A 22,508-nucleotide genomic window follows, 5' to 3' on the forward strand; every position below is an offset into this window, starting at 1 on the left:
TGAACTCGTGGGTAGTTTTATATTGAGAACTAAGTTCTTTCCTTTTTAGCTGCACATATGTTCCCAATATAAAACTAGCACAGACATATACTAAAATGTCTGTGTAAAGCCAAACTAAAGCCAAACAAACAATCCATCTATTATTTAATTTTTTGCTTTGACGATACATAAAATCTAATATAAGACAGGATGAGATTATAAATGTCAGAAGCACTCTTGCTAATTATTCTGGCTAACTGAAAAACTACGCACACTTATAGAGGTCTCAACAAGAACACTCATATTTTCTAAAAAAACAAACAAAAAAAACAATACAGCCACAATCCCTGTGCTCATCATGTGTCAATACCAAGGTCTATGCGTGGGAGTGAGGTGATCTGCAGACTTCTTTTTCCTCATCTCTTTCATTGGCATCATGAGTAGAGATATTAAAGGCGAAGGAGAGGTCCTCTCAGAATTGAAAAGTAAAAGGTATGTGTTTTATTACAATAATAAAATAATGTTTGCAGAGTTTCACATTCCCTCTGGCATGGGCTCTCACATTTTGTTGCAGCCGTGGGTGGAAAACTGGGTGCCACAGAAGTAAAGTTTGTTCACTTAATTGCCGGATGTTCAATTTTAATATAATGAACAAGCCTCGACCTCTGTGCTGTACCTCCCTGGTCGGTAATAACTTCCCTCAGTCACAGGCAGACATGCAGATCTACTTACATTCCACTTGTCTCAGCTGAAACTGGCTTGGAGGTGCCACGTGGCCAATGTCAAAGGTTTTCCAGATGCAAATGATCCAAAACCTGCCACTGTGTGCTAATGTGTGCACACACATACAAACACATACAAGCCACATCACATAAGGACTTAACCAATAAATACATTGTATGTAACTTGTGTTAACATGTTAAAGAGGAATAGATGTCAAATGACTTTTAATACTTCAAATGAGTCAATAAAATCATGCAATGAAGTTGTCATGATTACAACTTACACTCGTATGATAAAATGTATTTTAATTTTTAATCAACCCGAACACACCATAACGTTTTGAAGATCCCTCTTTTACTGAGTCATATCCAGAAAACTGCAACGTACTGCATTTTCAGAGAAGTTTCAGTCAGAACCAACTTTAATTTCTGCAAGTATCTGAACTTTCTCTTCTGTTGGACCGGACCACACGAGTATCAATGATTGTCTGCGGTTCACTGATTTTTCTTTCTTTGACCACTTCTGACTGACCAGAGCAGACGTTTCACAAAAGAGCTTCAGCTGTGGAAAGGCTTTCCCCCAGTCTTCCAAGCAATTACAATTCAGTCCCAGTTAAACGCACTGAAATCTTGAAAACTTCCAAACTTTCTTCTACTTCTAATGTATAATCTTTAGGGGAAAGAATGTTTAGTTACCTGTACGCACACTGACTGAGGTATCATTAAAAGGGACAATCGGTTATTGTTTTCAACTGATGGTGGTCACAATGTTGTGGCTTATCTATGTAGTGTCCTGTTTTCTTTTATCTTTCCCCCAAATAAAAAACTTAAAAATAGATGGAGCTATTTTGTCATTTTTGCAATTTGGATGAGATGCTTACAGTGTTACTTATTCTCTGTATATATACATTGAAAATAAAAATCCAATTCGGACATCAAAACCGGGTCCTTGGGCTACTGCAACAGAAGAAAACAAAAAGGAGCAGAAAAGGGATGAGCTTTAAGCTGTGGCTCCCCTCTCTAGAAAGTCATTAGGTCAGAGAAGTGTGGAGGATGATCGGCGAGGGGCCTTTAATAATGAAGAGCTTGTGTTCCACAGGGAAACATTGCCTGCAGCATGCATTCACACTGCGGTGACTATGGAAATGAAAGATTTCGAGGTGTGGAAAGGTCCCAGCACGGCTTTGAAAGAAAGCGGCTGCGTAACATGCCTTAAAGTGGTAGCTGTTTGATTTGGTTGACAGGATTTTAATCTCCATCACTATCACACCTTACACTGACACCTTACCTCACACGTTGCTGTCCAGAAATCGCACATAATGTCCAAAAAGAAAGAAGAAAAAAAAATCTCCCTGGAGATTATAGAAGTGAAAGATTACATTAATGCCAGGCAGTAATATAGTAGAAGTCAGTATGAGATGTCTATATTGGCACACTTGGATATACTAAATTACTATGCAGAGGCAAAGCCTCTACAAAGGCTCCTAGATTTTGAAAGAACATCCACATTTAGGCCTTGGTAGGAATGGAGATGCAGAGACGAGCAGCTCAGCATATGTGGCCCACATTATATTAAGAAGCAGCTCTGCAGCAGCAAATCGTGTCACAGTCTGAGCGACGATGCTTGTCTGTCAGGTGATCTGTTCATAAGCTCATATCACACCCAGGCTGACCTCTGCAATATGCCTAATCTGAAATATCTCAGGGGAAAAAAACAAGCTGCTGTATCTGTACTGATTTGAGATTTATGTCTTTATAATGAAATTCAACAGAAAAGCAACTGACAGCAGTGTTTTCAAGAGGTATCTGACATACATACTCTATTTGAGGCAGTTCCATTGATCTGGAGAAACGGTTTGAGAAACATAATATATAGGGATGCAACGATTTGAAATAAAAGCCAAAGGTTATGAAATGTTGTAAAAAAAAAAAGGAAAGAAAAAAAGAGATATTTTAGTAGAAAAATGTGACCTTGCCCATTTGGAAATATTTCAGTCACACCAGTAAAATAATGTCAGATGAGAAACTGCATGGACATTTGTGCATTTGCCAGCTTGCACAAGCTGCTAACCTAGCGCCGAAAGATGTCATAAGGGCAAAGATCCTCATCAGACAACCTCAATGGGAGCGTTTGCAAGAAGCCCCAAATACATTCACAACAGTGAAAAATGTGGGTGCAGTGCGCGACTGCCATCGCCAAGTAAAATGATATCAAGCTGACACCGATCCTATATTTTGTCTGTGTTTACACGCTGGTGCTGTCTCCAGTATCAGGCTGATAGAGTCTTTTTCAGCCGCATAAAGTCAGTGATCAGAGGTTAACACTATAAATTCATTTTTCATTCATTTATCAGGAAATATGTGGTTCACAGAAGAGAGATGCCGGATCTCTCTTCTGTGAACCACATATTTCCGTACTGGCAACTGCTGGAGGTGAATTTGTAAACATCCTGCCATCATGTATATTTGGGATGTTGCAGCCAGTAGTTCAGAAATTACAATATGGTCATTTATTGATATCCATCATCATTAAATAGAGTTTGCTTTGATTCAGTACAAGTACAACATGTTTCTATTGCTTCTATATATGTACATTGATATGAAGTGCACCAAGGTACTTGAAAACACTGCAGCATTCTCGAAACCCTGCCTGTTTTTTGTTTGTTTTTTTCCTCACCACAATAATCAGTGGTGAGGAAGAAAGATGTAGACGACGTGGAGTTCTGAGATATTGACAGGAAAACAGCTTATTAGCACCGATACAAAATGATTATCGCGATATTCAGACGATACAATGCCATTCCATGCCAGGTAATGTCTCCATATTTTCCAGGAACATATATCCAGAGAAGGAGGATTTACAGAAATCACACAGGGATAAATGGGTTCCCAGTGGACATGTAGTTTGAGTTGCACCATTTTGTTATTTGTAGGTCAGCTGTTGTTAATAATGATAAAGACCTTTTCAATATTTCTATACAAAGGGAAATATGTATATTCTTAATGACAGTGTGGTGCACAGACCCACACCAAATCTATATCTTAAGGGCCAAGAGATCCAACAGATTAACTTTTATTGAAATACACCTTAAAAGGAAATATGAGTCTAGATTTTCTTTCAACAGAATGATGGATAGCTCTTTTTTCATCGATGCACATTGCTGCTTTTACATTCAAATATATTGCCTAACAAAGCTAGATTTTGAACTGAACCAAGTGAATGGTGCACAACACACAAATCCAAACATCCAGTGTTCCACATATGCAAAACACATTAGGATGAGTTGATGCAGTGTCTGTTGCTTCACGCTGTTTGTCTGTCCTCATAGATCTGGACCGCTTTATAAAAGCACGATGTATCTCTAAAGCAATCAGTACGTGTGCTTTTACACATGTAATACACCAGCTGCAACACTGACTTTAAATATAGTGGACAGAAAAGACAGAATATGTCAGGATCAAACGGCAGATGATATGGCGTTCTTGTCTTCACTTAAGGCGGGTGAGCTGTCACACAGTCACAATGGACAATGCTGTCACTTTCACTTGTACAGGCTGATGTCGTTCCTTTGGAGAAAATGTATTTTCTACTGCTTGGTACGAAGTCTGTCATTCAGAACTAAAACAGACTAAGGTGCAAATGTACCAGGTACATTCAAAATACACTCAAAAGTATTGCTTTAGTGAGTAGGACATCTGAGTCCTAATCAAGATAATGATGTGCTTTAGATAAAATTGGTAAGAATCTTAAAAAGATAACTCATAAAAGTAAATTCCCAAAACATGCCCAGCTGCTCTTTTTACTAACTGTTAGTCAGATCCTTGCCAATGATGATGAAGTAGAACCAGTCCATGTTATTTCTCAAACTTCTATTCTACAGTACTGTTATATATCCACTTAGCCAATAGCCAAGCATAACTTCCGTCTGGCAAGGTGGTTTGCGAAATAAATCTCCATAGGGATGCCGTCACCACTGAGATAAGCACCATGTCCTATGAGAAGAGTCTTGGGGAGACAGATGCTGCGGCCTGACCTCTGATAACTTCGACAGAGAACTTAGCGCAAAAAACTGAAATCTGAAAAGTGGTACACCCAGAAAGCGCCGGCTGCCTCACGATGTCTCCTAAGACTTCATTTCTGGAACCAACACATCGCAGACTTCAGGACGACTCAAGTGCCTCGACTTGACCGGCTGATGTGAGTGTTGAATCAGGCACACCGAGGTAAATAAGAATCACACACACAAATGTTGGTTGCCTGAACAAGACTGAGGTCAGGAGGAGAGTATCTAAAAATGAGAACCGTCATGTCATGCTTGGCACGACTGACAATGACAGCTCTTGAAGATGCTTTCATTGAAACGTTGATTATTTTTAGAAGATTTTTTTTTTTTTTTAAGTTACTTTTAAAGTGCTTCAGAGGACTGACTTGACACACCTGACAAGCAGATGTACTTGTCAACACAGTTAACAGGCCACCGTGGTGAGCTGCGAGCGCGGAGAGGTCGCTTGGTTATAGAAGCTGCTTGTCAGGTAATTTCTGCCTCCGCATAAGAGATTAGCAGAAGAGTCACATAGCCAATTACTGTCGTTACAGTGTCTCATGACATTAATTCACACAAGGCAGGCCGATTTTGATTGTTGTACAATCTCAGAGGTTAATAAGAGGAGCCACAATGTAATTGCTTCGCATTTGATTGAGCCACAAGATGAGACATTTTAAAAACAATCACTACTAAATCATTGTTCTGTTATATTAGTCAACTTCACACTCGGCCCTGGCTTTAGATTTATTGCTGCGTTTAAAGGGGGTAAAAATATGTTACGATTGATTGTGATTGTGAAGTGTGATTTATATCAACTAAAGCCAGTTCTGTAATCACACATACACTGTGCACTCACAGGCAAAATCTCAAAATGTATGTTACTATCATTTAGCGGTGGGGCAACGTGGCTCAGGTGGGAGAGCAGATTGTGCTCCAATTCCAAGGCTGTCAGTCTGATTCCCTGTCATTCTGTGTAAAGGTCTTTGGACTTGATGCTAGACTCCATAAGACAAGCACCTTTTCTAGAAACTCCATAGGCATTGGTGTTCAAGTGTGTGCATGAAAATTAAGGAATCAGCACTATAGGTCTCACAAAGTGGTGAGGAAAAAAAAGTGAAGAAAAAATCCATTCAGTTATTGAAGAAATGTCTCTTTATAGCAAGTAAGTTCAATGTATTCTTTACAATTTCAAAAGGAAAAGTACCCGTGCAAAAGTTTGGGCAGGCACACCAAGAAATCTCTTCTGCCAATGAACGAGAAAGAAAGTGGTCACAATCATTAGGAAAGGTCAGGTCATGAAAATTTCAAAGGTTCATGAATAAAAGCTTCAACAATAAGAAGCCACTGGCTCTTCTACAAAGCTGACCAGCAGTCTGAATATTTAATTGGTTTCTACCAAGCAGAAAAAGGCAACAGGAAGATAAGTAAGCATTTTCAGGTAGCGCTTTCTCATTAAGAACCAGTTCTTAACTGTCTTAAATTAGGACCAAATAGCTAAAAGAATAAGTGGAGGTCAAGTTAAGGTCTGAGGGACAAGGAACACTTAAAAGAATTCTCCAAGTGGAAATTTTACAAAGCCCAATAAAAATCTTTTGATTAAAGAACGAGCCGCAGTCTTGCGTCTTAATGGTGGTGGACTTGCGAGAGATATCTGTGTGAACTTCATCATGAAAAATCCTTATCACCATTGTCACCATGAAACTCTGCATCAAAGGAGAGAACAATATATTTAAAAAGTGCAATGCATCTAAGAAAATAATTGACTGGGAAACAGTGACACATGTTTAAATAAACTTACTGGATGATGAATTTCATGAAAAACAACTACCTCACCAGCTGTGTGTGTTTTACTTATGAGTTATATTCAGTGAGACAGATAACATTTCAATTATAATGAGGAGAAAGATGGTTCATAAACAACAGTTTTAGATTATTTGACAGGAGTTTGCTCTGTTTTAGTAAAGATAGCGGACATAACAAAACATTGAGACCAGAGGCCTGTACTACGACACTGGATTTTCTCATATCGAGATATCTTCAAGGATTAGCCCTGGGTTTTCCCAGTACTACGATGCTCGCTCACTTCTCACTGGGATAAATCACCCCATCAACTTACACTTATTGTTTAACCTGTTCCTGAGCAGGTTATGATTACGATAACATCACAATAACAGCTTTGCCTTCTGAATAATCAGATCTCTCGGAAAATGACCCTCCCATTCTTAAATAATGGTGATTGGTGCGCGGGTTCAGCACTGAGCTGCAGCTAAGTGGAGAGGAGAAATTAATTTAGAGTGATATTTTAGACATAATAAAATAAACCCTCATCACTGAAGCTTTAAAGTATGTTTTTATTCTTGACTTGTTCCAAGTCTGTTTAGCTCCAGTGAGTTTAAAACCTGCTGGGGAGTAATGCTTATCAGGATTGCACGTGTCTGATCCAGACATGTCAGGAAACAGAAAGAGATCCTGGATATTTTTATCAGAGCTTGTAGTACAGGCCTCTGAGTCAATACATCAGTGATACACCAGTTTCGTCTCTCATTACCATCAGAGCCATGCTATGAAAATTAATTTATAAAATCATGCTGTTGTTCTGGTTGTGTGAAAAGATATGGAACAAAATGTAAACCTCTTCATTAATTGTTTGTATTTCTTCACACAAAAACAATGAAAAAGGTTGAACTGCATTCATTTTGTCATTCTAACTACATATGTGAAGACTTTTTTAACTCCAGGTAAAAGCAGGAAAACGTTTCTTTACCTGGCTGTCGCAGCCGAAATATGTCATCCAGGTAAAAAATATTTACCTGTCGTTAAAGAAAGAGTCTTTACATAACAATAAAAGAATCTGGACATTTCCAAAAAACTTGTTTTCAAATGTTATTTAAGCCATGTTTTAACCCAGCGGTCTGGCTCATAGGAGATGAAATGGAGTGGTACGTTGCCCCTGAATATTAACTTGACACCCTTGCCTTAGATGCACAAGTTTGCTCCAAAAAGAGTAATTACAACCTATGCTACTTACTGCAGGTGATGAAACTAGGTAAACAACTACTTTCTCCAGTCTATCTTCTTTTGGCTACATGGAATGGATGATCCACAACAAAAAACATTCCTCAAAGCATCAATAAATCAATCAAAAAAGGGAAGATCATTGTGCAAATCACCTTTACTATCCGAGACAAATGTATAATTCTGTTGCCACTCTGCATAATTCAGGAAAGGTAAGATATGCAGTACGTAATGTGTTTGGAAGGTTTAAAAAAAAATTATTTTTTATTTTAATGACATTCATGTTCATTATCCCTTATATTTTGTGTAAACAAGCATGCATGTAAAAGACAAAGGCTTTGACAACAAGGGTCGCACAAGACTCAAACACTGCAAATTAATTTACTTTGGTTCTGAATGAATGCAACTTCTCCTAAGGACTTTCTCGCGTCTTCAAGCTAATTCACACAGTCAGAGGTAACTTAGAGTATAACATTTTGTGTGCCTTTGTTTTATGTTTTAATCTGTCTCACAGCAGTTTTGTAAGTAAAAATTTTGCTGCGGAATATCCTAAAACCCCAAAAGCCAATAAAGCAAAAGAACTCAATTTGCTCTTGAGATGGGTGTCGGAAAGTATGTTTTTTTCCCCTTCTCGTCTCACTTTATAGTTGCACTCTCAAAATTTCTAGGTTATTGAAGATAAATTGATTCTCTAAAGATCATAAAAAATGTGCCGACAACAATTCATCAAACATCAAGCTACTGTTTCAACTTCAACATAGTCCATTTCAAAGCCTCTCTTCACAAGCAAGTATAAAAACTTGGATTCACACAGGTTTCAAGAGTAACGACACCCACTGTATGTCACTAAACATTCCTCGAACAATCTGCTGCTTTGGACAAACGCCCACACATAATGTGCATCAGTATAAATGTTAACTCCACATGAAGGCTTCCATCACCTGACAGTGATTACTTCACTGAAAAATATCCAAAACATACCTTTCAATGATACAAGTCTCCGAGTAGAGATACGGTTTTTCTTTTTATCCACGGAAAGCTATTAATTTCTTGGAGAGAGATGAAAGAGAGATGGAGGAATTGAGAAAAGATGGTCAGACAGACCAGAGAGTGCATTTTAAAACAGGGACAAAATTATACCGAGTATGAGGACACAACCTAATACAACACAGTCATCTACAGTATTAAACTTAAAACTGTACTGAATCATTTATATTAAAAACAGCCAAAGAGTTCAGTATCTACAGATTAAAACCAGAGAAATATGCAGCACTGTAAAGTCATTGTATTTATGGCATACAAGACTGAATGATCAAATGTAGTAAATGTGAATGATGTGGAAGAGGTTTTGTCTCAAGACAATGGATCTTTACAATGCTTACAGGAACTTGCAGTTATTTAAGATTTGAAAGGACTTCACATTTAGAAAGATGGCATTATACTTTGGTAAAATTCTCTTGTATGCCTAAAAGAAATCGAGAAAAGACCACGAAAAGCAATCCTCTAATGTGTCTCTCCAACTGGTAAATTGATTTGACCTAAATAGCGCTTTTTACCACATGAGTAGTCTCAATGAGCTTTACTTGATGAGGCACAATCCCACACACACAAAGGTGCTTGCACACCCTTGTGAGCAACTTGGACTTCAGTATCTTGTCTATGAACACATCAACACATGGACAGGAAGAGAGTGACCCACCATATTCCAGGCGTATGACGGAAACCTCAACACAGCCATATCATCACGCATCTAATCTGGACTGCAGCTCAGAACCATCATCAAAACTACAATGAGTTATTTTGGTTCGAGAGCCACAATATTTGAAAATGTTCTCTCGCTTGGATCAGCAGAATATGGTTCCTCTAATAATAAAAAAAAATAATAATAAAAAAAGAGAGATCACACACACCTCTTTAACTGAAGTAAAGCAGGGCACTGTCACATCTCACAATGACCAAAGCTATTTACACCAATCACCACATGACGACTGTGACCAACAAGATAATGCTTTTTCCAATACCTGACGACTATCCTGCTGTAACCTTTTGCTTCTCGAGAATGACTAATCTATAACTCATTAACATTTATGTGTAAACTTACATTTTTACTTTGAATGGCTGAGAGGTCTAATGTCTAAATATTTTTTTACGCTTTTTTATCAAGTCTATAAAACTCACCACGGCATGAAAATGTAGTTTGTATGTTTTCCTATGACAAGTGCAATAACTGCCACCTATACGATATCTCATAGTAGCACAGATAAATCATTTGACCTGATCTGAAGTTTATGTGTGAACAAAAAGTGTAGTAAAAACACTGATTGTATATTCAAATCAAAAATGAATCAAGAAAGAGTAATGTCCATTTTTCATGTTATGCTCAGCTAAACAAGTATATTGATTTTTACAATAACCATTAACAAGCCCCTTTACAACAAGGTTAAGTCATGACTTAATGTTGGCATTTACGGGGCTCAGTTGGTGGTTTAATTGGCCAGCAAATTAGGTTTATACAATGTTAGTCTTTACCGCCTGATTAAGAGTCATGATGTTGTATTTTTGGCACAGAAAAACAAAACCTACGAAAACTTAAAATAATGAAAATGGAAATTCGGAAGTGAGGACGACAAGATGATTATGTTATAAAACTGCTGTTTTCTGTGACAATAAAAAACACTATGAGCATTAAAAAAGTAAAAATGTCATTTTAACCAAGTTGGTCAACTTGAATTCATCATTAAAGCCACTAATGTCAAAATGTTGCACAAAACAATGCTGTGTCTCAAAGACAGTTCAACAAGGCCTTCTTTATAGATTTTACATGGTGCAAAATCATACACGTGGATGATCACCTTGACCTTTAGTTTGTCATTGAGTGTGTAAACGTGTGTCAGATTTCAATTATTCAGGATAATATAATAATGTTTTCATCCAAATTTTTACATCAACATTGCAGAGAAAAACGTCACAAACAGACGGAGCATACAGGTGGAGCTTCATGTTTAGCATTAGCACCACATGGTGCCTGATCAACGGACTTATTCTGCCTATTCTGGCTGAGTATGAAGCCACACATATGTCATGGTTCACTGGGAACACGGAGGGTTTTTCCTCCTGCATGTCATTTGCACCACCTATAGTGTGACTAAGCCACATATCTTTGGTCATGCACCACAATCATTTGAATTTAGCATTCATATAGCATATGTACTTGCTGTCTGACTGCACATGCAATAAGACAGTTTGAACAAAATAATCCCACACGTTTCAGTTGTGGTGTGTAGAGTTGTATTATTTCAACTCGGAGAATCCATCACACACATTGCAGAACCTTTGAAAAATGTTCAAGCTCTAAACAAAACAACCACCCATTTCCTTCACTTCCTTCCAGTAATTTAACTACATGATTCTGTCACAACAACAGTGATCTGCACTGAGACATCAAAGAGAGAGTGAGTTTGGGCAACAGAGTCTTGATAGCTATTCCATCCCATTTCCCTCCATAAAAAGAACTGCGTCCTTCTCAAAATCATTTCCATGCAGACTGGTGAACTCTTCAAATATGCTTAAGGGGAAGTTCTCTTTCTGAAAGGGATCAATTAATTTAGTTTGACAACTTGTTAAAAACTAGTCTTAATCTTAGTATACACTAAACATATGAAAGCAGGCAGTACAAATATGATTTTTTTCCTCAAAAATATACAAAGTAAAAAATATGAAACAATATATTTAAAAAAAAAGAAGAAAAAAAATTTCATTAATCTTCAAATGTTGACGTGAACAAAGCCACAGAAGCAATCATAGGAACGAACTCTCTAAGAGAAACATATTCAATCTCACCACGTCCAGAGGTGGTTTTCGTTTCTCTGGGGTTTGTTCTTTGCGAGGGTTGTTTCAGGAACGAGTGGCCCTTATCAGGCATGGAGCAGTGAGAGATACCTGCGACAGCCGACATGTTTGAGGCCCAAGTGTTTAATCTTGGGTCTCTGCTCGAGAGCACTGAGGCACATCACTATAGTATGCAGGGACCGACTACACACATTTCAAACCAGCCGATACTAGGAACAAAACAAGTAAAAAAAGAAGAAGAAGAAAAAGAAAAAAGAAAAAAGAGCATGAGCTTGAGTGCACTGCTCTATTCGTATCAGAGATTTCTACAAACAAACATTGGTGAACTGTGATTGATGGGAGCACAGTTAATAGGACTCCCAACCCAACACTGTGTGAGGAGGGAGAGTGCCGAGGACCAGAGATCAATAGCAGCTCGGAAGCATGTTAGAGAATCATACCGAATCAGATTGATGACAGCTGGTGGTGATGTATTTGGCAATCTAATTTTAGCACAAAGTAACTCAGTGATAGTGCTGCCACACAACTGAACTCAATCCTCGTAGACCAACAGTTGCACAGCTGTGAGAGTGAATTGTGTTGTTGCTGCAGGTGGAGGTAGGGGCTGTGGTTCAGTTTTGTTTTTTTTCTTAGATTTTTTGATGCTTGGTGTATGCTATTAAAGTGCATTCAATTATTCATCCTTAGTGCACGTCTCACAAATATTTCAGGCCCAAAAACCTCTTTGAGTGCACAGTCAGACTTGGACCTACACTTAGTCTGACTCCTCCAAATTGATATTGAAAGAAGCAGAGTAGAAGGTATCCTCAGTGCAGCCTTCATTTGCACCCGATTGCATTTGGGGGGCAACCACTCATTGCTTTGTGCACACGACTGGAAATGATGGCAAATAATTTTCCTATCTCTCTTCCTCGAGTACAATCATCTCCGCCATAGAAAGCAGTGAAAACGCAGGCAGAGCACCCACATTCATTGCAAAAACGAGTGTTGTACATTTGTCAGTGTGAGAATGAACACAATTTTAAATAAGGTAATCTGTATACATTATCGACTGTACACTCAATCTTTCCCACACACCACTTAATTTGCAGTATTCATTATTGCCCGTAATGCAGCACTTTAAGGCAATGGGATGTGAGAAATACTGAAAAACAAATTAGGCAAAAGACAAAATATTGTCAGTCCTTGGGTTAGCTGTTGCTACATAAGCATTTTATTTTAGAATCCATAAAAGAAAATTATGGATCATCACAGTGGTGTATACTAAAATGAAACACCTCAGTGGTTCAATATTTCCTAATTGCTCTGTGTGCCAATTTTTCTTTTAAGAGGGACACAGCACAGCATCACCAACTGGCCTTAGGTTTGTCTGCTGAATGAAGCTTGTTGGGGGATAGATGAATCCCTCCCCTGTTCTGGTTTCTTGAGCCAAGTCTGCATGACGGGGCCCTGAGCCCTCAGTCTGTGCCAGGTGGCAGCTGGGAGAGAGAGTCCCCGGCCAGGCTTCGACAGCTCTCTCTCCGCTCCTCTGGCCTTTTCCGTCACCAGTCGGAGAGCTTGACACCAGTGCTCCTGACCTGCAGATTGGTCCAAAATGTTGTGTCAACCTTTTTTTTTCCCATTCTTGTCCGATGAAATATCTCTTCAGAAAGCTGTGACCAAGAATATAATCAAAGCTGTGCTATAATGTAGTAAATCATTTGTCTTCTCTCCGCTCAGCTAAATTAATTTCTGATGTGTTTGGTATGGACACTAGGAGGAAATGTTCTCTGCCCACACAAAGTGATGAAATTGTGTAACATTAATCAAAAAAGAGATGCCTGTCGTCGGGGCCGGGTGATACGGTAGCCTCAGTGCCTACATTAACCAAGTGATAACCATATTGGAGGTTTATTTCTGTAAGGAACTGTGCCAAAAAAATGAAAGTTTCTTCACACAATGAGGAAAATCCTCTGTGCTGGGCAGATTGCTCCCACTGGTGAGAGCAACCTCCACCACCTCGAATGCAAGGAAAAATGATAGGTCCTTAACTGTTTAAATAACTGTATGCCTCATCATGTTAAATCAAATCGCTCATAACGCTAATACAACATTTTCGGTGAGACAGGCCTCGAAGTGCTGAACAATAGATGACTCAGGGGAGCCAACACCATGCCAAGCAGTTGCCTAATCAATCACAGAGTTCTGGCCTTTTTTTATGGACAGAACAAATCACTGATAAAAAGAAAAAAAATGCTAGGCTGTCAAATGAAAGATGAAACTCTTAAAAAAAAAAAGGTTGAGGTGACACTCTAGCTCCCCTGTACTTTTAAACAGTGCTATACCAACCACCATGGCAAGACTTGCGGCGCAGGTTTACTCCAATCTCAGTATTTAGACAAAGGCTTGTGCCATCAATCACACACACACACACAAGCCAACCGAACAAGTTAAATGCACACAAAGTGTTGAAACTCCTGCAGGGAAGTGGAGTTGTGATAGAGAAACTCGGTGTGATCTACAGTGTAAGAATTCACTGGTGCTACGTCGAACATCTGTACATGCTGAGTGCACTACAGTCCGTGCCGGGCATCTCCTAGGGGTGCTGCCTCCACCCAGCGAACTGCTCACCCCTTCAAACTGACAGACAGACCTTTAGTCTGAAATGGAGGCACTCTCCCCCCTCTGAGACACTTGAAGAAAGATGTTTGCTTAACTCAGGCCTCAGGCTTCAGACCCATCTGCACGCTAACTTTAACCTTTACTATAAGAAGATAGCCCATGGTAGCCATTCTGCTCAAGAAGATCAACACTGTTCACTCACCTGTTGAATTCGTCTTTCAGCAGATCACCCCACCTTTTTTGCGCATGCATGAGTTTTCGCGGGGCACGTTGCATCACCCTCGCATTTCATTTTATGATATATTCTACCTTATCAGTCACCTGGTAATGACCTCATACTGTACTCAAGAGGTGCAGCGTACCTCACCACTGCTGTTATACTAGGAGTGAAGAAAGAAAATACTTCACCAGCAGGGGGTAAAATGTTTATCTTCAACTATTTAGTAAATGTGAAGTCCAATATATTTGCGAAAAAATGCTTAAACAGAAAACAGAAAATGGTGGACAACTAGCATAGATGTAACCCCTACCATCAAATATTAATTCAAAAGTAAATACACATTTTGAATTTTTCGCCTACAAGAGATGACAAACCTCACTGCCCACCTTGCAAGACACCATGCTGAGGTAAATGCAGAGCGAATAGACAAACGTACGGCAGCAAACCAGCAAACACTCAAAAGCAGCATTTCCCAATCTACCCAGCAGTTCTGAAAAAGCAAAACATTAAATCAATTGCTGACTTTATTTGCTAAATGCTTTTTATGGTGTACATTTGTTTGCCTTTTCTACATGTAGCCAGGGCTTTGAAAAGACAGTTTTAAGTTCACTATATTATAGAGTATGTTATTTTAAAGGCTCCTATGTGTTGTGTGCAGATAAATATAGCTGTTTATTTCATAAAACCTATATTTTCTGTTCATTCAGTTAGACAGGTTTTAGATGTGGAAAGTATAACCTTCAAAAAACTATGTATTTTTTGATAATGTTCTTTTTTATATGCAGTCCCGGCATTTGAAAAGAGAGTATCAGTTCAAACAGAAGTAAATACTGACTCACATGGGATGTGCATTAACGAGAAAGAGCCCGCCTTATATGCACTATAAGGTAAGGTTGTGTCAGCAAATATGCTATTTTCATTAGCATATGTGCCAATAAAAGTCATGCTTTCCTCCATTAATGATTTATCCTCTTCACTTTTTTTTTTACAGCAGTCATTTCAGTATAGAGCTTTGAACAGCTCACACATTCAACTCCAGCATTTAATTTCTGTTGAAAAAAACTTACAGCTTCATAACTCAAATTTTTAAATTATATCAACTTTTTTTTTTTTTATTATTATAGTTGCATAATTAAGTCTGTCCACAGCATTAACCAAAAAATAGACCATGTGGGTCAAAGATGTAGCATCTCCTTCCATTGGTAATCAATGCTACAAGTCAATTTACAGCTCCAGGCTTTCACAACCTGAGCCAGTCCATTACTGATTCAATTGTAACCCATTAAGACTATGAGAGGTGATATTATAGTTGACACTAAGAAAAATCTAGTAGCTTCATTCAATAACTTTGTTCTATAAGAGTCACTTCAGTCCCACGGTGATGCGGTCCACCATAATGAGTCACATGGGCGCCGGTGCTCAGAAACCTTCTGTAGCTGGAGGTCGCACTTCACCTCTGCCCTGAGATGGATGTAAAAGCTCCATGACAGTAACACTTAGTCGACATCACGAGATAGATGTGTCAGCTGTTTTAATGTCTTTTCATTGCTCATAAAATACTTAAATGCCAACCTGCAAAAAGTGCTGTCTAAGCACCTCTGTGAAATCCTGCCGTGACTACTGTGATGTTTAAAGTAATTCGTGGGAGGGAAAACAAGCATTGAGGTTTAATAGAAGTGCTTAATCTGCTCATGTAGTAACTGAACCTGACCTTCTCCAGTGACTGCTCTGACAACTCGTCTCCTTTTCCGGCCAAGACAAACGTGTGAGGCAATAGTCAATAAAAGGCACCTGAAGTACACTTTGTGGGACATGAATGCCAATAACAACAACGGCCACTTCTCAAGTTTTTTTTTTACTTTGCTGACTTCAATATGTCCAAGATGAAACTGTGCTGACGAGAGCATCATATCCTGTTCAGACCACACTTCACCTCATTCACTTCTCTACTTCGGCTGTGTTTACTTATACCAACTGAATTTTTGCTGGATTCTACATGTGGTTTCTTCAATCACCGGGTGAAGACAGGGTGGGCCACTTTCCGTTTTGAGGATCCACAACTGCTGAGGTGGACAGAATGTGGAGGAAAATATTCACTACCAAGGAGGGTTCTCAGTCAGAGGGCTCATTTTGACTTAATGGCTTCCAGAAACAAGATGGAAAACAGCTAGAAAAACAGAATGAAGTCCAACCTTTGAAGGTCAACTGTTAGCCTCTACCAACAGGTCTATTAAAATGACATCCTGACCCTCCTATAGCGCCAACTCAAGGTGATCCACGTGTCTCCGAAACACTTCTCGGCGAAGAAATGTCTTGGTTAAGAGGTGCAAATAATTCACATAATCTCCATTTGGTTACAATTTATCACATCCAGCAGCAATTTAGTGACCAATTTCCTTCTTCCAAGCCATCTATTAAATGAGTAAGGATACAGCAGTGACAGCAGGCAGTCTGACTGCTTGTGTCACAGTTCTTGTCTCAGCTCTGAGTTATTTTCACCTCTTCATCCCCTGCCTCCTGTCACAGCCCATCCACCCACCAGATGTCCGCTCGTGTTCGTCCTGGTTCCAGTACCTGATTCAGACACCCGCCTCCCTGATTTTCAATTCCCCCTTCAGCTGCAGTGTACCTATACCTAATATGTTGCATTTTCCTTCATTCGATCATCATGAGTTTCATGCTGTTTTGGCTGCCTGTCAGCCTTACAGTACTGCGAGTCTAAATTTGCACTTTTAAATACACCGTTACCTTTGATAAGATTAATCGAATAATATTTGGCAAAGGTATGTTAGAAAATATTCCTGAAAGCCAAAACTGACTTCCTTCATCTGGAGATACTTTTCATGACAATCGATGGGAAACAAAGTCAATATATAGGGGAAAACTAAAAACAGAAAAATGTGCTTGCCTGGTTTCCATCTACACTCAGGTTATCTTGCCTGATCTCATTACGTGAAACATGACGATTTATTTAACCCAGCAGTGCAGAGTTAGCAGAGTTGGAGAAGGTGTTGGTACATTGCAGGTGATCAGCCATTCAGTTAACATCTGTGATCTCCGGAAAAAACTAATCAGCCTAATGCAGGTGTTAAACCTCACCCTGCAGAATCGCAGATGAATTCCTGAGTAAGAGCAGAAATCTGTGAGCTCTCAGATTGCTTTTTGTGACTGTTTGGACAGTTTTCCCACCAGAGAAGGTGTAAAATCCTCATTGTTCCTGATGAGCTGGCATCAAGACTCCAGAACAGTTTGCCCCTGGCCTGATGAAAAGATGTGGACAAGTTTCAATGATAACTACATGCAGCCCTTGTAACGCTCACATTGACCCTCTCTTTGCCTTTTCCCTTGGGCATCCTTGCCATAAACAATCTTCTATGGCAGACACTTACGACATCCCAGCCACGTGTCCTGATAGTCAGGCTTTCATGATCGTGGCATTAATACAAGGCCTTTCTGTCTGCTTCAGCGATTCAGAGTTCGGAGCTCTGTCTTGCCACCTTAAGCCTGTGATGCTGCCTGTGAGGAGTCTCTGGCATTCGAGGTGAAAACAGTAGCATTTTTCATATAGCGACTAAAAGTGGTCCAAGTCTCACAGGCACACAGAAAGAAAAGGTGACTACAGCTTTATACACATTTAGCTTTATTGTCATATGCCGTTTCAGTCAATGCCTTAGTCTGCCAAAAGCTACGCTTGCCTTGCCAATTTCTGCAACGTTAATCGTCTGGCGGTGACGATTCAGCTGAATTAATAGTAATCAACACATGACATTATCATGATCACGAGAGGTAAAACTTTAATTTGTTGCATAGCAATTTTTTTGGCTTGGTATTAACCATTAGGGTATAGTAGCAGGAGTAGGAATCATTTGTAGGAGCTGCAAGCTTCCCTTTCCACTCTGTGCAAAACATTTTTTCTCATTTCCATAATCTTGCAAAGTATGCCTACATGAAAACAAAACACTCAAAACACTATGAGCAAAGAAGAGAAAACCAAAGCAACACATCAGCTATAGCATTGCATTTGGTTTCATAAGCTTCTTGGTAACATGACTGTTTTATTTCTGTCATTCGACATAGGGAAGGAAATGATGAAATATGCACACCTCAAAAAGTTGTCCAAAAAGGTCTCAGTTTTAATTAAGTTTTTGCTAAATATTAAAAAGAAAAGCAGTGATGTGATAGTGGAAATATGCATTTTCATCCACATATAAAACAATTATGTAAAACACTGAATAATACAATGATTATAATACAGTTCAAGTAAATCGGGTAAAAAGGAGCCCGAAGGCACGAAGAGACTAATCTCATTTAGTAGACACTTTCTGACATCTCAAAGCTCTCCCACACCTACAGAGAACATTTTAAAGCTCCCTCGCTGGTTTAATTGCCCTCTTGTTGAAGAGTAAACTGACCTTAATATGCAAAATCAAGGGGTTCCATTAAACGGCTCGTGCACAAATAGCTGAGTCACTTTGTGTGTCATCCATATTAAATAATAAATGAAAAATTCACATGTTCTCACTTTTCTTTCGAAACAAAGTTTTTTTAAGAGGCTATCATGAAAACTGAACAATACAGTAAAATAAACTTAAAATTGTTTTTGTCTTCTCCAATAAATCTGCGAGCAATGTTAAAAAAGCTGTTTGTTGGATAAATGATAATCAATATTAGATTGTGAGATAGTAGAGATGTCTAATTGTATTTCATTCTGATCTAGTCTTTATTCATTCCGCATCCACACTGTTTAATTCAACCAAGGGGAGCAGAGGCGCTGGAGCCGATTCCAGCTGACTGTGAGACAAGGCAAGACTCACCCTGAACAGGTTGCAAGTCCATCACAGGGCAAACGGATAAGGAGAGAGAACCATGCGCACATGCTCACAATCACATCTACAGGCAGTTTGAAGTCATGAATTAACTTTAAATGCATATTTTGAGATTGTAGGAAGAAGAGAAATCCTATGCACACATAAGGAGAACATCAACTCCGCACAAAACGGCTCCCAAGCCCAGACTCGAACCATAAAGTATGTGGCAGGAGTGCAAAGTGCTGCTCCACCATGGAAAAAAAAAAAACTGAAGCGGTTCAATCAGGAGTTATGGAAGCATTTAAGACTAATCTCTTCTGGTCATTTTAATGCCAACAGATAGAGAATGAGTTCTCCCTCATCTTGACCGCACTTTTACTTTACTTACACACACACACACACACACACACACACACACACACACACACACACACACACACACACACACACACACACACACACACACACACACACACACACACACACACACACACACACACACACACACACACACCTTTGGAGATGCTATCTCACCATCTCACTTAATTAGCTCCAAAAGACAGTCTTCCCTGCATTAGTGTATGGACCTATCCATGTCCCCCACTATGCTATCAACTTTTAAATAACAAGCAACCTTGAGCTGAATGTGTTCAGTGATGCTTATCTGGTGCTGAGGTCACATTAGATCAAGGGCCTTTGAATTTTTTTTGTTTTTTTTTTAACAAAAAATATAATAAATAAGCAGTGCTGTGGTGTGTCCACATTCCCATAGCCGGTCATTTTGCATTTTGTCACATCAGCAGGTCAGGTCTGCCAGATCAATGTTAGATGGACAGGAGTGATAAGACTGTGAGAAAAAAATAAATAAATAAAAAGCATCAGAAGCACTTCAAAGACACAATGCCATTTCAGAAATTGGAGTTCTGGAAATGCTTCCAATGCATGCAGAGAAAACCGTGGGCTCACTGCTTGGCATTCATTGTAGCAAAGCTGTGACCACAAAGTAAATTAATTTCAGACTAATTAGACTAACAACCAACTTTGGTGTTGAAAGAAATAAGAAATGCTATTATCATTACCGTCCATTTACAAATAGCTCCAAGAGCCTTCATTTATTCTCGCTGCGAATAGAGCCGGACAGCAGGCGGGGATGCAGGTCCTAACTGCACTACCAGATTTATGCGCGTGTGTGTGTGAATCTGTCCTTCATTAACAGCTCTCCATTTAAATATTTTCACACGAGCCGAAATGAGATTTTACGATTGTGTGCATTTTACCCACTTTTACTCAATCAACCCTCTTTAGTGCAGGAACATTCTCAAGGAGTTTGAGAGACAAAATCTATCCCTTTGTTTCATGGACACGCACACACACGCACACTGACGGACACGCACACACACACACACAGTTTTTTCTTCTTGCTTGTGATAGCCAGGCAATCTGTGTGTCCCCATCCAACGTGCTGTGTTGTGGAGGTGCTCGCTCAGTGACATTTATGACGGTTTCATGACAAGCAGAGCAGCCTTGACTGTTCTCTGCTCGGCTGGGGAAAGTATCAGTGGGGAACCTATTACCACTTGCCATGACATCAATGAATACAATTGCATTATACCACATAAAATCCTTCATTTGCTCTTTTTTGTTAAATGCAAAACCGCAATAAATGTTAGAATTAGAAAATAAACTAGAATTAATATGACGACAGGCCTACATTTAAGTGTACTGATTCAGTGTGTAAATTGAAACCCTTGAATAAGATGGGGGGGGGGGAATTATGGGAAATACTATTTCACTTTTATAGGAATCGACAGTGCTCCGATTGTTACTCTTCTGCTTATCAATTCAACGTCTATGAATAGCTGATGATATGCTATATAAGATAAGAAATCAAAAATGTGCTTGAACTTTGCAAATAATGAAGAGGCTAACAAGGGTGAACTCGGTTTGGATGGGAATATTCTCAATGGACCTTCCACCCAATAATACAAGTGATCGCAGAAGAAAAAGCATTACATTGACTGAAATGTGGTGTAATTGTCGACTGCTATTCAAATTCAATTATGCTGCTGGAAAAAAAATCGACTATCATTACTGTTAAGAGTGCAAAGGAGGAGGAGGAGCTGGAAGCACAAAACTATCCCCATTAACTGCATCCTCGTGCCCCGTTAATTCCCGTGGCAGAGACCGGAGGCTTTACAGCTCGGGGAGAGACAAAACACACTTTGGCACGGGGCTCATTTTCACCTGCTGCATTGTAGGATAGAGCCACGACGCACCTGCAGTCACAGATACGGAGTCTTTACGCTTTTCCATGGAAATGCACGGACGCAAAAAAAAAAAAAAAAGGAAATTAAAAAAAGCTGCGCGTTAATAGGTTACACAGGTGGGACTGTGGTCCAGCAATCACCGGGACGCGTTGTAATGAGTCTCCTCTCTCCTTTAATTAACACTGAGGCAATATTCACTGATAGAAAAGAAAAAAGAAGGGGGAATAAAGCCGTGATGCTCAACTCTTTATCATTCATTAGTGATGCTTTTGAAGCCATGAGGTTCACGTCTTGCATTTTGGCGTCCGTGACAACAAGACGCGGCGCAACGAGACGACTGGGGTTCGCCAAGTTTCGCCGGACTGCGCATTCCCCCGATGGCCCCGGCTCCTGCTGCTTACCTTTCTCCTCGTCCGACACTGTCGAGGGCTCGACGCACGGAGATAATCCCGAGAAAAGGGCCAGAAAGGCGAGTAGAAAAAACTCCGACATGTTCTCGGAGAGCGGGCTGTTTAGAGCCACAGTGCTTCTCCCGGTCCGGGTCCGGGTCCGGGTCCAGTCTCCCCCCTCCACCAGCACCCGGTTGTCGAGCGCCGTTATTCGGTGATGTCCAGCGGAACCAGTGCGCAGAACAGTGCAGCGCTCCCCCGGCTTCCCGGCTGCATGCACACACAAGGCACAGCGCCGCGCTTTCCTAAAACCGACGGACGCACCGGCGAGAGAGGGAGAGAGCGAGTGAGAGAGCGAGGGATGAGAGTCAGAAGCAAAGGGACAGAGTGGAGGTGGGGTGGGAGTGCACGAGGATAAAGAATGAGTACGTTTCCTGTCTTTTCTCAATGATTAAATGCCGTCAAGGTGGCGCAGCTCGCCTGAAATTAATCACATTGGTTGGCTGTGCAGTCGTTGGAGTGTGTGTCAGTCTGAGGTCCGGGGCGCACAGAGGGGTCCTCGGCAAAGAAGAAAAACTCAGCCAATGGAGGATGAGGAATGTCAGCTTTTAG

At 39.9% G+C, this 22,508-nt stretch overlaps 1 protein-coding gene across 1 annotated transcript in view; it reads right to left on the reverse strand.

Moving 5' to 3' along the window:
• The window catches only part of lrp1bb (low density lipoprotein receptor-related protein 1Bb), a 292,776-nt gene extending 270,737 nt beyond the window's left edge, over positions 1–22,039 (reverse strand). Inside the window, exon 1 of the mRNA XM_080497951.1 lies at positions 21,909–22,039. Within this exon, the coding sequence (XP_080354077.1) occupies positions 21,909–21,999 (91 nt within the window). The 5' untranslated portion in view covers positions 22,000–22,039. The remainder of the gene's footprint in view (positions 1–21,908) is intronic.
• Positions 22,040–22,508: the final 469 nt, after the last annotated feature.

Source organism: Blennius ocellaris (assembly GCF_963422515.1).
Source record: "Blennius ocellaris genome assembly, chromosome: 6".
Classification (NCBI taxonomy): domain Eukaryota; kingdom Metazoa; phylum Chordata; class Actinopteri; order Blenniiformes; family Blenniidae; genus Blennius; species Blennius ocellaris.